At 42.7% G+C, this 14,895-nt stretch overlaps 1 protein-coding gene across 1 annotated transcript in view; it reads right to left on the reverse strand.

Moving 5' to 3' along the window:
* Positions 1–8,327, reverse strand: part of tbxas1 (thromboxane A synthase 1 (platelet)) — a 52,785-nt gene extending 44,458 nt beyond the window's left edge. The window contains exons 1-2 of the mRNA XM_060061774.1: positions 8,188–8,327; positions 5,632–5,774 (exon numbers count right to left, since the gene is read on the reverse strand). Coding sequence (XP_059917757.1) covers positions 5,632–5,732 — 101 coding nt within the window. The 5' untranslated portion in view covers positions 5,733–5,774; positions 8,188–8,327. The remainder of the gene's footprint in view (positions 1–5,631; positions 5,775–8,187) is intronic.
* Between the last annotated feature and the right edge of the window lie 6,568 nt (positions 8,328–14,895).

Here is a 14,895-nt window from a genome sequence, read left to right on the forward strand (position 1 = left end):
TGGGGGGGGGGGGGGGGGGGGGGGGGGTATGACAAAGCAGGTTGTTGACAAAATGGCATGAGTGCGCAAGCCTGGATGTGTGTGAGAGAGTGTGTGGGAGCGAGAGACAGTCACGTGGGTCTACCGAGGCAGCAGTGTGATCTCACTGGCTTACAGGCCAGGCTCTCCCGTGGAGAACAGAGGAAGACGAATCACACCTACTTAAAAGGCCCACCAAATCACCCTTTGCAGCATAAAAAGCCACATGATGCTATCCCATAATCCATTGCACTTCCAATCGCAAGTCACATGGGCCCCCCACACCTCAACCCTCAGACCTCCCACCTCCCAGTCTTTGGCACTTCTGCTTTCCGTTGCCACTTTATAGTCGAAACCAGACCTACAGACAACATACAACCCCTGGGGTCCGAACCCCCCCAAAAAGACAATGAGTCAATGAGTCAATGAATCTCAAGGCGACTGCCTACAATGAGTCTGAATTGCTTCTAAATAACATTTTCACTGAACCTTTCTATCTAAGCTGTTCAATTTTTTAAAATTATAACAAGACCATAAAGTTATCTTTATACTCCAAAGTCAAAACTACAATGTCCCGTAGAATCGCTGTGTGGAAGCCAGCGGCTTTCGGATCTGCTCATCGGTCCGAGTCCGGCTCGGTTACAGGGGAGCTTCAGTGCAGCCTTAAGGTTTCTGAGGACACGTGGCTTCAATAGTATAGAGAGCGGGCTACAAATAGGTGGTTTGAACACTGTGCAGACTTTTGATGACATTGCAAGGCAGGACTATCGCTATTCACTCAAAGAGAGATCATACAGGCGCTGTTGTGAGAGACGGATCGCCATGAAAGAGAATAGACATCGCTCCCTGTTCTATTCATGTCATCCTTTTATTGGGCCTTTTAGTAGGAAGAGCTTCTTGTATGTTTGCCTTGGTCTAAAGATTGAAATAGCTGCTAAATAAATACGTTCATTCTTAAAACCCCCCTGCTTGCCTGAACCTCTTATTTCTAAAGCCTCCACTGACTAGAGGGAGCGCAACCACGGAAAACGAAATCCTGGAGACAACCCGTTTAACTCTTTTCTTTTTTTGTTGGGACAAATATATCTGGGCCTAATAATAAGAATCTGGAAATAACAGGGGGGAGGGTGTGAATAAAATCCCATCAGTGGCACATCCAACACAGGTGAGACCGGTAACACAGGGAACGTCGGTATACGCGACAAAACGAGCCTATTATTAAGTAATGTCAACATTTCTACTGAATGAATGTAGTTCAACATAATTCAGCACCATGTCTTTCCTGTTTAAATTCAATTGGCCAATGTGTGGTTCTTTGCATAGCATATCTAAGACAGTAAGTTATACTTGAAACTGTTTAGGGGGGGGCTAGGTGGGTTTCTTGTCATAGAAGTAGTTCTAAATGAGCATCGGGGGATGGATGGGGAGAGTGGCAGGCAGCATTGCACCATGTGAATCACACAAAGCCAGACATTCTTTACGCATGCTTGCGTCCTCATGTAAACCATATCACTGGTTTCCCACCGAGATTTCCGAGGTCATGCCGATATCCCTCCACGTCTATTCCTAACTAGCCTCATAGAGAGAGAGAGAGAGAGAGAGAGAGAGAGAGAGAGAGAGAGAGAGAGAGAGAGAGAGATTGTTTTGGGCATGGGAAGCCTAGTTAGTCTGATGCTCAAACGGAGAGAGAGAGAGAGAGCTGCCAAGTCAGCAGACCTGTCCTGTCCTCACGCGGTCAATCCACGGGTGTGCGTCATTATGCAGCCCGGTGAATGTTTGCATGCGTGTCCGATTCATCCCAGCGTGTGAGGATCTCAGTGTGATTCTCGGTACGTGAATCGCTGTGTCTGGACACGTGTTCATTAAATGGGTTGGTTTCCCAATGGCTGCAGCCTACCTGTAGTTATCCGCGAGCAAAGTGCCCCTCACACCCTCCAGCTCCTTCAAGACACTTGAATCGGAATTCACTTTCAGTCACTTTGGATGGCAAGTGTCTGCTAATAACTGCAAGTGTGTGAGTTCGGGCTAGCTTACAATTATGTGTTTGCACTTGTGTTGACACATTAGCAACAGCTGCCGACTTTCTTGTGAGTGATAGAGGGGGAAGGGGGGGGATGGAATGTGGTTTATTAACTGGGGCTAATAAAATGCCAAACCGCACCATTGACGAGAACAAACGTGAACACACCCAGCAATGGACCGTCAAGGCCAGTTCACCCGACCCAAATAGTCAACCATTACTGCACCGCCATGTGAAACTGAACACACATCGGCAATAGTTAGTTGTAGACCTAAAAGTAAAAGCCCCTTTTACCAACCAGCTGCTGATTCCGATAAGTAACGCTGCTGTGATTTATAGATTTAATCCCCACAGACGGGCCCGTAGCCGTAGCTCTAATGAAACACATGGGTCTGGACGGGATCCCCGGAGCTCAGGGCGCTGTTCTGTGCGGAGAACAGCGAATGGATTACTAAAAGCACCAGGCCCGCATTCCAGAACAATCTGGAATGAACATTGACCGTTTTATAACCGCGGCCATTCGTCGTCGCCGGGTAAACCGGCCCACATTCTGTGTTCCTCCGAAAACACAGAAATAGAGCAGTGCCATCTGTTGTGTACAGCTCACTTCCTTTTCACATTTTTAACAAACCTCTTATGACATTTATATTTGCTTTGTTGAGCCGAAAGATAACAGCTTCCCAAAGCCACGGTTTTAGCACTACCATTTCACACTATATCCTATCCATCTGCGACCACGTTGTAATTGTCAAACGATTGTCACATAATTTGCTCCGATGGCAAGGTGAGACATCTGGACTGCAATAACAGATCAGAGGCCACTGGTTGAGGGATAATCACAGATGAAGCCGCTTCCAAATGGAAGGAAATAGAGTTTACTTTAGCTGCTCACCAGGCGCCTGAGCTCATTTAAACATCAAATGAAGTCCTGGGACGCTGGGAAACAAAACAGTACAAATTGGAAAGCAGACGATGGAAATGAGCGAGCAGGAGGAAAAACAGAGACAATACAGAGGAACGGATGGCGGATAAGAGGAGTCTATAGCGGTCAGGGAGAAGGGGAGAGGTTCTCCAGTGGGGTGCACAGTACCCACAAGTACTCGATTTCAGCAGAAATACTACTAAAACCAGAGATACCGCTCAGAGGCTTCCTCCTCTGATGCAAATGCTTCTCCTGGAAATGCTTAACTTGCATAAAAGAAAATACCAGTTTTCATGTTCGAGAGAGTGAAGGAGAGAGATATCAAGCAAGCTAGACGTCGCCCGCAGCATTTTTTTTCTTGCTTTATGTCCCAGTTTGATTTTAGATGTGGTAAACTAAGCCACACAGTGCCTGGAGTATGTAAGCAGAAGAGAGTATTCTGTAAGCATCCCATGCATATCTCCCCAACCATTTGCATCATGTTCTGTATTGTTCCCCAAAATATTAAGGAAGTGTATCTGTAGACTTTCTGTATTTATCGTGTTTAAGCGATTCTAAAATGCCCAAGTACTTGCTGACACCCTCGATAGACCATGACTCATCGAGAAGCAAATAACTGAATGAGCTATAGCTCATGACTAATGACAACCACATGCACTAATCAATGCAAAGCAATGTAGCGGCCCGGGTTTGAGCAATGCCTTCTTGTGTCCTTTGAATGCCAAAGTGAAGAGACAAACACGCTTAAAAAGTAAGGGTTTTCCTTTGATTGCCTGGCTGTAGACTGCAGACATCTTAGACATGTAGAGTAGTTGTTCGCAACCTTTCACTTTAGGAGTACCACTTTATTGTCCTCAAGACCTTTTCTGGACCATCTGCAAGCGGTAAAAAAAAAATATATATATATATATAGAGATATAGAGATATAGATACACATGCAGTAGCTCAGCAAAGACTGCTTTGATTAGCCATAGACGCTAGAGATCTTGAAATAAACTGCAAACCATTTTGAAATAAAAAGCCATAATACTATAATGACTGAACAAATTTAGAATATATTTATTTTCAATTATCAGGTTAGTTTTTCTGTTATTGTGAAATTGCCGCTTGAAAATAAAATTCCACGTCTGGGGTTGTGGAGGAGGAGTTATCAGTCATCCAGTGAGTCCACTGCTCTGTGCCTCCATCAAGCCAGGGTTCACCAGGCGTTCAGCAGGGCCCAGCAGACGGGTGTGAAACCAAGAAGTACCACCTAGACTCAAAGCAGGCAGCATACGGCCCCAGGGCCGGAACCGTCCGTTGGACCCTTTCAATCCAGCAAACATAGTGTTTCCCATACATTCATTTAAGTATCGGCGGGTCGCTGTCTGTCTGTCTGGCTCTCTGTCTCTCCCTCTCCCTCTCTCCCCCTTTCTCCCTCCAGTGGGAGATTGCATGTTAGTCAGGCTATTGTTTTGGGCTGGTAGTGTAGCTTCCTATTTTCCAATATCTTCCTATTGGGTAGAAATGTATTGAGCGAGGTGCTCCCACCTGACGACATTACTTGGAAGCCCTGTGTCCTCGGCAGGTATTCAGAGCTATTTGATCATGTTTCAGTTCAATTGTCAAATCTGTGGCCTTTTGCGTACTTGATCTAAGTCAGTGAGGCCCTCTGAAAAAAGGATTTGTCGACACGTGGTCTAGACACGTGGGCGAGGACGTCTTTGTTTCACGCTGTTAGGGGTGTGTGTGAGTGTGTGCGTGCGTGCATGCATGGGTATATTTCTGCAATCATTCTGATAAAAATCTTTATAAAGATAAGACGGCATGGTAGGGAGAAAGATTAATGTGTTGTAGGTAGCAACATGAAATTTGTACGGGTTTCTTTGTTCTCTCGCTACCTCCAACTTGTTTTATGCTAAGACATATGTGTACATAAGAAGCAAAGTGTGACCTCAAGTTCGCTGCTCTGAGGAAAATATGAAAATAAGACTCTTTGCCTATTTCCAAAACTGATTTAGTGACTGCTTGCTGGTTTCAACACGAGATACATGGTGAAGGTTTTTGTCTTTACAAAGCACTCAATTCTTTGTATTATTTTTAAAATGCTTGAAGTTTAAACTCATGAGTTCCCCATGAGCACTAAGTACTGCTTTTGAGTCCAAGAGAGGAGCTGAAACACTGTGTACTTTGCACTGGGAGCGAGTTTATATGCATTTCACAACATATAGGTTGCAAAGCTTTGCAGCATTGTCATTACTGCTAAATGTTTGTCTGTCATGAGTTCTCTTTTACTGATGCGGCAATGGAGCTTTTGTTTTGTCAAAGTTAATTAAGATTGAAGGGTTAAAACACTGTCATTTCACGTTTTGGTCTCAAATTGTCTAAAATACTACAATTACCAAGCAAGCAGCAATTCATGGCTTTGAACAAAAAATAAGAAAGAAACAGAATTCAAAAACAACGGTTCTGCTAACAAGTGCTTCCTCATCAAGAAGAGGGTCGACAAGTGCTAATCCTTCATGCACATATTATGGTAGGCAGCATGCAAAGCAACGATTTAGGAAACAGAAAATGGAAAAATGGATATTTATATCGAAATTCTGAAAACCTTGAAACCTTCTGAGGGGATGTTGTTTTTGGAGTGCTAATAGGTCAACTATGGAGTTAGGTATTGGAAGCATTGACTCACCGGTAGAGAAGACCCAGGAAGAGCAGGAAGAGGGCGATGGTGATATTCAGACCACTGGTTGCCATGTGGAATGCATCTGGAAGACCAACAAGCCAGTCCATGGAGACGTGTACGATCTTCAGAACCCCTTGGACGGGGGGCTCCTGTGCGAATACGAAGACCAGGCAAAACATTGAAGTACACATATACCAAAAATCCTTCAAGGCTAAGGGTCTAAACACATATTTCTTTATGTATGAATGCATAAACCTCATGAATCGAACCAATACAACTCTGTATTGTGCCACTCTTGCTTAAAAAATGTAAAACCCAAGGATACCCTTTATAAAGGAAAAATAACAAATAGCATTCATTCACAGATTAATCTCAATTGGTGGTCAGTCCGTCGTCTGACAATATATGGTGGTTGGTTGGTTTCCAAGGTAACCGGTCAATTATTTGTTTCAGTAGTGGCAGCAGCTTTGTCTGAAGCCCATCACAATGTTCACCCTTCCCCTAAATTGTGAGTAGTCATCCCCTCTATCCCAGGAACACAACTTCAATGAACCAGCCTCAGTGAAGAATCATCCACACTATCACAGATATTTTATTTTAAGATTGAGCGGCTCAGTGGCTCAACGCGCTAGTGTGCTCATCATGTAGTCACTTGGCTCCTACTAGCAACCATGGTTCGATACCAACCTATGTTCCTGTGCTACATGTCATTCCCTCTCTTCTCAGACCCGCTTTCCTGTCCCTCTTCACTGTCCTGACCATAAAATATGTATATAATACATAGGATTCATAAGACTGTCTAGGTATGGAGAGTCGCCTGCCTGGGCGATAGGGACTATATCCAGAGGCCGTATAAATGAATAAATATACGTGTATATATTTTTTTATATAATCTTGTGATAAATACCATATAGCATGGGATAAAGTAAGTAGGTCTGTTCAATAAAAGAAGAAGAACTTTGAAAAGGAACAAACAGTTCCTTTTCATAACTCACTGTCTGGCATGAATTCAACCACTTAATCAAATCTACTTCTCTCTGACCACTTGCCAGGTGCAAACAACTTGCTTTTCAGCAAAGATCAGTCTAGAAGCTTTTTAAAACAAATTTAGCAGACCGGGATAATATTTTTGATAGTTGTTTGCATGGTAATGTACAAGGAAACGCGTTGCTGCTACTCTAGTTGCTGCTTGACTAACTAACAATGCAAAAACAAGGAGTCTTGACTCAATATTCCACAGCAGGTTGGTAACTCACGACTAACATGTCGTCAAGGACTGCTGACACAGTTAGTGGTCCTGCTATTCTAAGTGCATCCTTGATATAGCAGAGCTGTAGCAAAATCTTTGATGCGGGCCTGAGGGGGAGGATAGTCTGACAATTCAACCCGCTACACCCACGTAGGAGCACATTCGCAGTGCGTCCTGGGCCATGTGGTGCAGCGCATCCCAGGAGTTAGAGATGAGGACACAGATGATTGAATATTTAACTGATTGCACCGGCCGGATAGAACTTGCCGGGCCCCTGGCCTCATGTTTGACACATGTGGTATAGATCAGTGGTTCTTAACTGGTCTAGCCTCAGGACCCACATGTGTCGTTAGGCATTAAGTCAGGACCCAAAAATGTCCCACCAGTATGGAATCACTGGTTTGATTAACAATTAACTCTTAACAAAGCTTAAGTTATATACACAATTAAACACATGAATGCATATACGGTAGATTTTATTTCAGTTTGGTTACGGAAATGACTATAAACTTGTAGACGTTATTTTTTTGTAAGATAACTTTTTATGTATGACTAAATCATATTAAGGAAGTCAACAAAGAAGCAAAGTACCTGACACATAAACTTGGGTAACAATTTTAATTATCATCATTTTCTAGAGGTTTAAAAAAATAATAATAAAGATAACAGGAGGGTTCACACACTGTTCAACATAAAAAGAATTGCACATACCTGTGCGATGTATGAATTACACATTATATGTTGGCATTGATTGGCTGATATATAGGATATAATGTGTGTAGTATGAAACGATAGCTCTAGTAAAGGAGTAATATTATAGGGTTATTATATTTCATACTGTCCATAATAAAGGTTGTTTTATCTCAAATTAGAAAAGGGAAATCGGAGATTGATGTATAATATAGCCTACATAACTGGGGCTGACGCGCTCACAAAAACAATTGCCAGGTATTTTTCTGATAGTGTCTAAACTATGTAACTTAAGAGAATTTAGCAATGTAAACATACATTTTAGAGTTAACCATGTGGGATGCGTGTAATAATTTTTATTTCATTAAATCATAACATCATAGTCCGTAATTTAACATCCATGTTTTGCTCTAAGGAAAATTGAGGTTCAAATTAATTCTGAAAAAATCCAGTGATTAATGGGACAGATTGCACCATTGTGAATTGGCGACAACATTAAAGCAGTGAGACACTTTTGCACATAATAACAAAAGGGTAGGAGGTGACCTCAGGCAGCAGACTCTTTTTTTGTAAACAGTGTTTCGGATATGATGTGTCATGAAGATATATTTGCCTGTTCTTACCGCGTTATTGATAAATGATGGTAACTGTTGTTGTTGACCCTGAATTCAGAGACATATTAATCCATGTTGTAAACGCAGGGGGACTACTTCTTCTTCGTTTATGGTGTGTATTATAGGTCGACAAACCAACAATACGGACCATTACCGCCACCAACTGACCTGGAGGGTTGAAGAGGCGATTTGGAAGCAAAATAAGAAATTAATAATATTAAAAATAGAATAATAAAGCATCATTAAAATGAACTGTGATGAACTGTGCTAACATTTGACATCGGAAGTATTTTTTTTATTGTGGCAGACAAGGTAATCAAAATTGAATTGATGGTTTTTTTGCGCTGTAATTAAAAGACTTTGATCAAAAACATAACCCTGGTTCGTTAGACAGAAGATAGAAATGTAGAAAGGATGAACAGATGCAGGCGTATTTGTGTTCAGTATTTCAGTTTGATCAACTGTCATGTTGGCTTTTTAATGGACGATTTGATTAAGCCTCGCGAGTTGGTGCTGTATTTGCACTTAATCATGTTTTAAAATCGCAGATTGGTAAATTACAGATTATTCACATTTGTGTGAGCCTGTGTAATCCGATTCAACTCTAGTAGCCTACGGCGAAAATCTGATGTCGTCACTGTACTGTAATAGCTCTTGATACAGACATAACTAGAAGATCACCGCATCATTCAACCGGGGTGCACTTTACAACGCGACATAGGGGAGAGAACATGGACTACTTGATGAACATGTTGACAGTCCCGTACCAGTTTAAAATGCGACCTGAACAATGTGTCGAATCCAAATTGAACCACTGATCTAAGAAATTGATAAGTATTTATGATAGAATATTATTTTAAGAGTTTGCTCTCAATCCTTATATTAATGAAAATATAGAGATAAACGCTATATATTTCCTGTTTATAAATCCTGTCTATTGATATTTCAGGGTTTATATTTTTACATAGGAATAGTAATGTATCAATTTAGTTAAGATATAATCATCACTCCAAATGCCGATTCGGTGACACAGGCGCCCCTTGGTGATGCGTTCTCCTATGCGATCGACTCGATCGGCGTTTGACTTAAACACTCACTGTACGCCAAACTCGCTCCGCTCTGCTCTTACCATTGCAACTTTTGCAGACTCTACAGACATGTCGTACAATAGCTGAAGTAAACCTGTCATTCGGCTCATCGTTTGAGCCTCCGACAAATAGGTGATAGACAGGAATCCGTTGAAGGACACCCCCGCTGCTGTTTGGCTTTCAATGGCCTCTGATTAAAAACCTTGGATATGAGTTATGATCATTTTTCTCATTATTGAACTGGGCTAGTGATGCAGGAGACCGTGGCGACTCTCTCAGTGGTTCAAGATGGCAGATTTTTATTGAGTTTTGAACAGATAAATCGCTTTATTTTTTGCCATGAATAACAGAAATCTTTGCACCGATGGCCCCTGTATACGAAGGTAAGATGATTGCTTCTAAATCCGGACGCCTTAATGTGGAATAATTGAATATACACTAGCCTAATACGATAGGCGATTTATGCAAGTGATGCAGAGGAAACAGAAGTGGCGATGCGTTATATCATCCCCTCTTTTTGTTCAAATGTATTTATCAAACATGTTATTTTTAAGCCTATTTTTTGGTAAATAGCTTACTTGATATGCGTGCTAATACATGTCTAAATACAAAAATCACAACACAAAACAGACCCAATTTGAAAGCCATAACCACGATTTCAGTCCTGTCTGTCTGCCCCTCAACATTGCGATGTTTTAACAGGTCAAATATCGTATTATTGATGTAATGTACACCTATTGATACGATTCTGTTTAATTAAAGCATCATTGTAGTTTGCCGTATGATAAATGATCAGCTTTAAGATGATAGAAGGAAGTATCAAAAGAAGATCGTAGACCAACACACGTATCCCAGCATGTTATAATCGAGAAGCCTATATTTATATATCATGTTTTGATACCGAGCAAGATATTTAGCCCCACCATTAGAAAACGAACGGTGTTATATAGGCTATCCTGTCTCGGTGTGCACTGTGGTTATTTGTATTTCATAGTTATTCAATCAAAGGGAAGCTTTATGCCTGCTCGATGTTGCTGCATTATGTCCCTGAATAATCCAATTGGTCTTTATATTGTTTATTATTGCAAGCGACTAGTCAAACCATGGCGAATAGCCATGGTAGCTCTGTACATTTTACACATAAGGTTAAGCTGTGGGCAATGAATTGGTGGAACAGTAGTGTAAAACAAAGCAGGGACGCAAACCCTGTCTAGCCCATACCAGTGAAGGATTTGATGAGAAATGTGCAATTTGGCCAAACGCTTTCTGTCGTCGCATGCAATTAAGACATTCTAGGATGAGGCTACATAGTCCATAGTTTGGGTTGTTTATGAACTACAGCAAGCTTCGTTTATTCTCCATAATTGGGTTTCCTTGGTGTATGCTGTCTTGACATTGCTTACCTATCGCGCACACAGTGGAAAGATACTCGTTTCCACCCAACATAAAGGAAGATGACACATGACAGTTGTTCTATTACGCGGAGCAAAATGGCAAACGAATAAATGACCCGATCTAGGTTTATTTATTTATTAATGTGTTATTATTGCAATTTAATTCAAACAATCGTAACATCTACTCTTTACTCCCTCTGGTGGTGAAATAAATAGATCATTGTGATGTGCAAAATCGGAAAATTACAACGTTTACTACAATGTGTGAATGTTTGGTCAACTGTAATCTGAGGTGAAACGAAATGGTAAACCCTGCGTTAAAAGTAAAAAACAAACACCAAATCAATTGCCCAAACAAAACAAATGGTCTGCAAGGGGATGTTGTTCGTTGAACATCTGGCTGGCCTCTTTGCAGTCAAAACAGTGATCTGATGCTTTTCTCATAACCCAAACTAACATCCTGACGTGTGCCTGGTGAGCAAGGCAGGTCCAGCTGTCACTTGATTGTTGAAAAGATAATATTCCCACGCAGCACAAGCATTCCAAAACCAAGTGGGTGGCTCTGAGTAGGAAGCACAGACTACTATGTTGTGACTTCCATGCATGTGAAGGGGACAGCGCCGATTACCCGGGCAACTTCATGTGTGGAACAGTAGCCTCTCATGCACGGGTCAAGCCGTACAGCAGAGAGCATTTATTATACAGCCGTTGGAGTAGAATGGACAGAGAATGACTCAGATGATGGTGGTGATGACAGGGACTGCAGCAGCGCAGACAGCTCTGTGCGATGCATGCCTAGACCCTTTACCACCTTTATGGCTTGCTGGCCATTTGAACGGTGCCGTTTTGGTTTATTTATGAGACCACACTGGATACATGGGACAATCCTTCCCGACCTCAGGAGCTACGGGGTGGGGGGACCCCTTGGGACCTCACCCACAACACTAAGCCTAAACCAAGAGTCGGCTGTCTCAACATGCCGGCTGGAGAGTGTGTTTATCTCTTTACAGCTGGCAACTGATATAGAATAAGGGTTAGTTCAGTGCTTACATAGTTGTGTGTTGGAGACGGTATCCATTCCCAGGGCTTCTCACTCTCTCTTACTTTTATTTCTCCTTTTCACTTTGGTCGCGGATACTGTAGTATTTTGATCTGCCAGTCAGTGCATGTATCAATATTTGATGTTTGGCAGTCTGTTTGCCTGAGAAGCGTTATGGAAATGGATTACCTGTCTTCACAAGCGTCTCTTGCAATATTCAAGTTGCCTCTTTGAAAGAGAGACAAAAATCTAATGTTTAGGGATTTGTTGTATTGATTTGGTAAAGCATTTAGTTGGAGAAACTGAGTTCTTGGCAAAGGGCAGAACATGAGTGTTATGTGAAATGAGCTGAGCTTTGTGTGTGCGTGTGTGTGCATTTATGTGTGTGTGTGTGTGTGTGTGTGTGTGTGTGTGTGTGTGTGTGTGTGTGTGTGTGTGTGTGTGTGTGTGTGTGTGTGTGTGTGTGTGTGTGTGTGTGTGTGTGTGTGTGTGTGTTTGTGTGTGTTATCTACAGTCCATGTTAGATTTGTGCACACGTGTTAGTGGATCTCTGGTGAAGACTGGGGATATGTGAGCTCTCTGATGCGTTGAAATAGTTCACAGGTGGGATCTGAACGGCGGCGGGGGGGGGGGGGGGGGGGGGGCAGCTTCAACTGATGTGACAGGTTAGTGGAGGCCAGTCTGACATTAAAGGCCCAGGCTTGAATTTGGACATAATGGAAGACGGGATTTTCTTTTCCACAGAGGCACTTTTTTTTATTCTCCTTTTCTCCTTCTTCATCCTTCAGTAATCATCCCTCCTGCGGCACCTGAGCACATAATTTATCCCGCTCCGCTCGCTCGCGCAAAAAAAAGATGTTCGATTGAAATGTTTGGGAATTTCTTTTATGCAACTGTAATTTCTTTCTCCTCGGTGCAAAGCCTTCTGTTTCAGTGCTGACTGGCGCCATATGTTTTAGACCTCCCTCAGTAAAACAACTCTGAAAGCAGCAGCACTCTGAGGTCCTCCAAGCGAGAGGCACCATCAGTTGCCGACATTAGTTCATTTTTATGGGAGTGAGGGAGGGAGGGGACAGGGGGATGTTCGCATAGATAGACGGAGCCTCAACCTTGTCGAGTGCTTACACAAGGCTTTTCTCTGTTGGCTGTTCTGTATTGGAAGGTCTTTTTATTCACCGTTGTTTTGCCCCCCCATGTTTTAGTGGTTAGCCTGTGTTCAACCGCTGCCCTTGACTCTGAGTGGGGAAATACACATTCTAAACACAGATCGCCAATAAATCTAGTTGTAGCGACTAATAGTTTTTAGCTGGACTGAAATAATGGGAAAAAACGAGAACACAATGATTTTTCCCTCCAGGATCAATAAAATGCAATGCTGACTTTTTGTGTTTTTGTGCTTAGTTAGTTACAGAGGTGGTTTTAGTTACGTACAGACTTGATTAGGCCGTTCGTCCTCTTTCTATTGCCAATGAAATCCCAAATTACATCACTCCTATGGTTTGTCACGTCGTAAATATCCTTTTTAGAAATGGGAATATGCCACATTATGGATGCAAGATGCGCCCTTAAATGTTGTTTTTTGTTTGTTTTCAGTTTTTAGATTAAAAAGTAGAGTAGCTTTGGAAAATAATGACCTATTTCTGTATTCATGTTTTGTTACTCTGGATAAAACATCTACAAAATAGTAAATCGTTTCTGAAGCATATGAGACATGTTGATTTTATTGGCTTTGAACACATTGGTTCAAAGGAGAGTTGTTATTTTGCTTCTTTGTAAGAAAGAACTCCGTGAATAGGATCTGTTAGGCCTGTGATTCCACAGTGATTCCTGGAGCATAAAGGCCATATTTGCATGCAGAAATGTGAATGAACCCTCTTTTGTAAAGGACGAAAAATTCTAATTGAAGTGTGGGCACACACACACACACACACACACACACACACACACACACACACACACACACACACACACACACACACACACACACACACACACACACACACAGACAGACAATAGCCATTAAAGCAGCAATAAAAGCTTAGATCATGTTGGTTAGGGGTAGAGGTAGAGGTAGATGGCATTGGTTTGGTCTAATGGTTTTGAGCCACCACCACAAGCAACACAATTATACCCACACACCCACACCCAGACCCACAACCATAAACATTCTACCAAACCAATACCCTCGACCAACCCCCTAACCCACATGATCTAAGCCCCCTGTCCTCCTGGACTTTGTTGTTAACCACATCCCAATAATCTAACGCCCCACCAGCCCACCGCCCTGCTGTTTGTGCACATTGTCCCCGACCTTAATCCTATTGTTTGTGATAATGTCCCCCATACCAGTCCATTTGACATGGCACTCTCTGGAAGAGCACCGCAGAGCTGACCGTGGCTGTATTTATGCTTTGGCTCATTTGGCCTCTTTTAGCTTGACAGAGGCTGGGGACAGAGAGAGAGAGAGAGAGATCAATGAAAAGGGGAGGGGGAGATAAATAAAGACCGGGTAAGGCAAGCAGTATTTATAGACACTGACAGATAATATTTAAAATCAAGAAGGAAAGAGCAGGAACCGTGTAAGGGATTGAATTTCAAGAGCTGTATTTATTATTGGTGTGTGTGTGTGTGTGTGTGTGTGTGTGTGTGTGTGTGTGTGTGTGTGTGTGTGTGTGTGTGTGTGTGTGTGTGTGTGTGTGTGTGTGTGTGTGTGTGTGTGTGTGTGTGTGTGACATGTATGGTAGGCTCCCTAGTTGTAAAGCCTGTCTGTGCCTCCCTCTCTGTCTCTCCATCTTTCTCTGTTTCTCTCTGTCTCAGTTTCTCTGGTTCTCTTGTTCTCTGTCTCTTTTATCTTGCTCTGTCTCTCTCTCTCTCTCTCTCTCTCTCTCTCTCTCTCTCTCTCTCTCTCTCTCTCTCTCTCTCTCTCTCTCTCTCTCTCTCTCTCTCTCTCTCTCTCTCTCTCTCTCTCTCTGCCTCTCTCTCTTTATCTCTCTAACTTTCTTTCTCTCTCATTCTCTCACTAGAGGAAGTGAGACAGGGCCGCTGTTATGCTGGGCCCCTTGGCGGCACAGATGGCTGCAGGTACACTGCTACGCTCGGCCGATAATCAAAAGACTTCAAAGGCCGGACGAGCGGCCACGGCCGTTCCTGTCCATGGCTAGGGGGGGCCAGGGGGGGGCAGGGGCACCGCACGGTC

This window comes from Gadus macrocephalus, chromosome 9 (assembly GCF_031168955.1).
Source record: "Gadus macrocephalus chromosome 9, ASM3116895v1".
Lineage (NCBI taxonomy): Eukaryota > Metazoa > Chordata > Actinopteri > Gadiformes > Gadidae > Gadus > Gadus macrocephalus.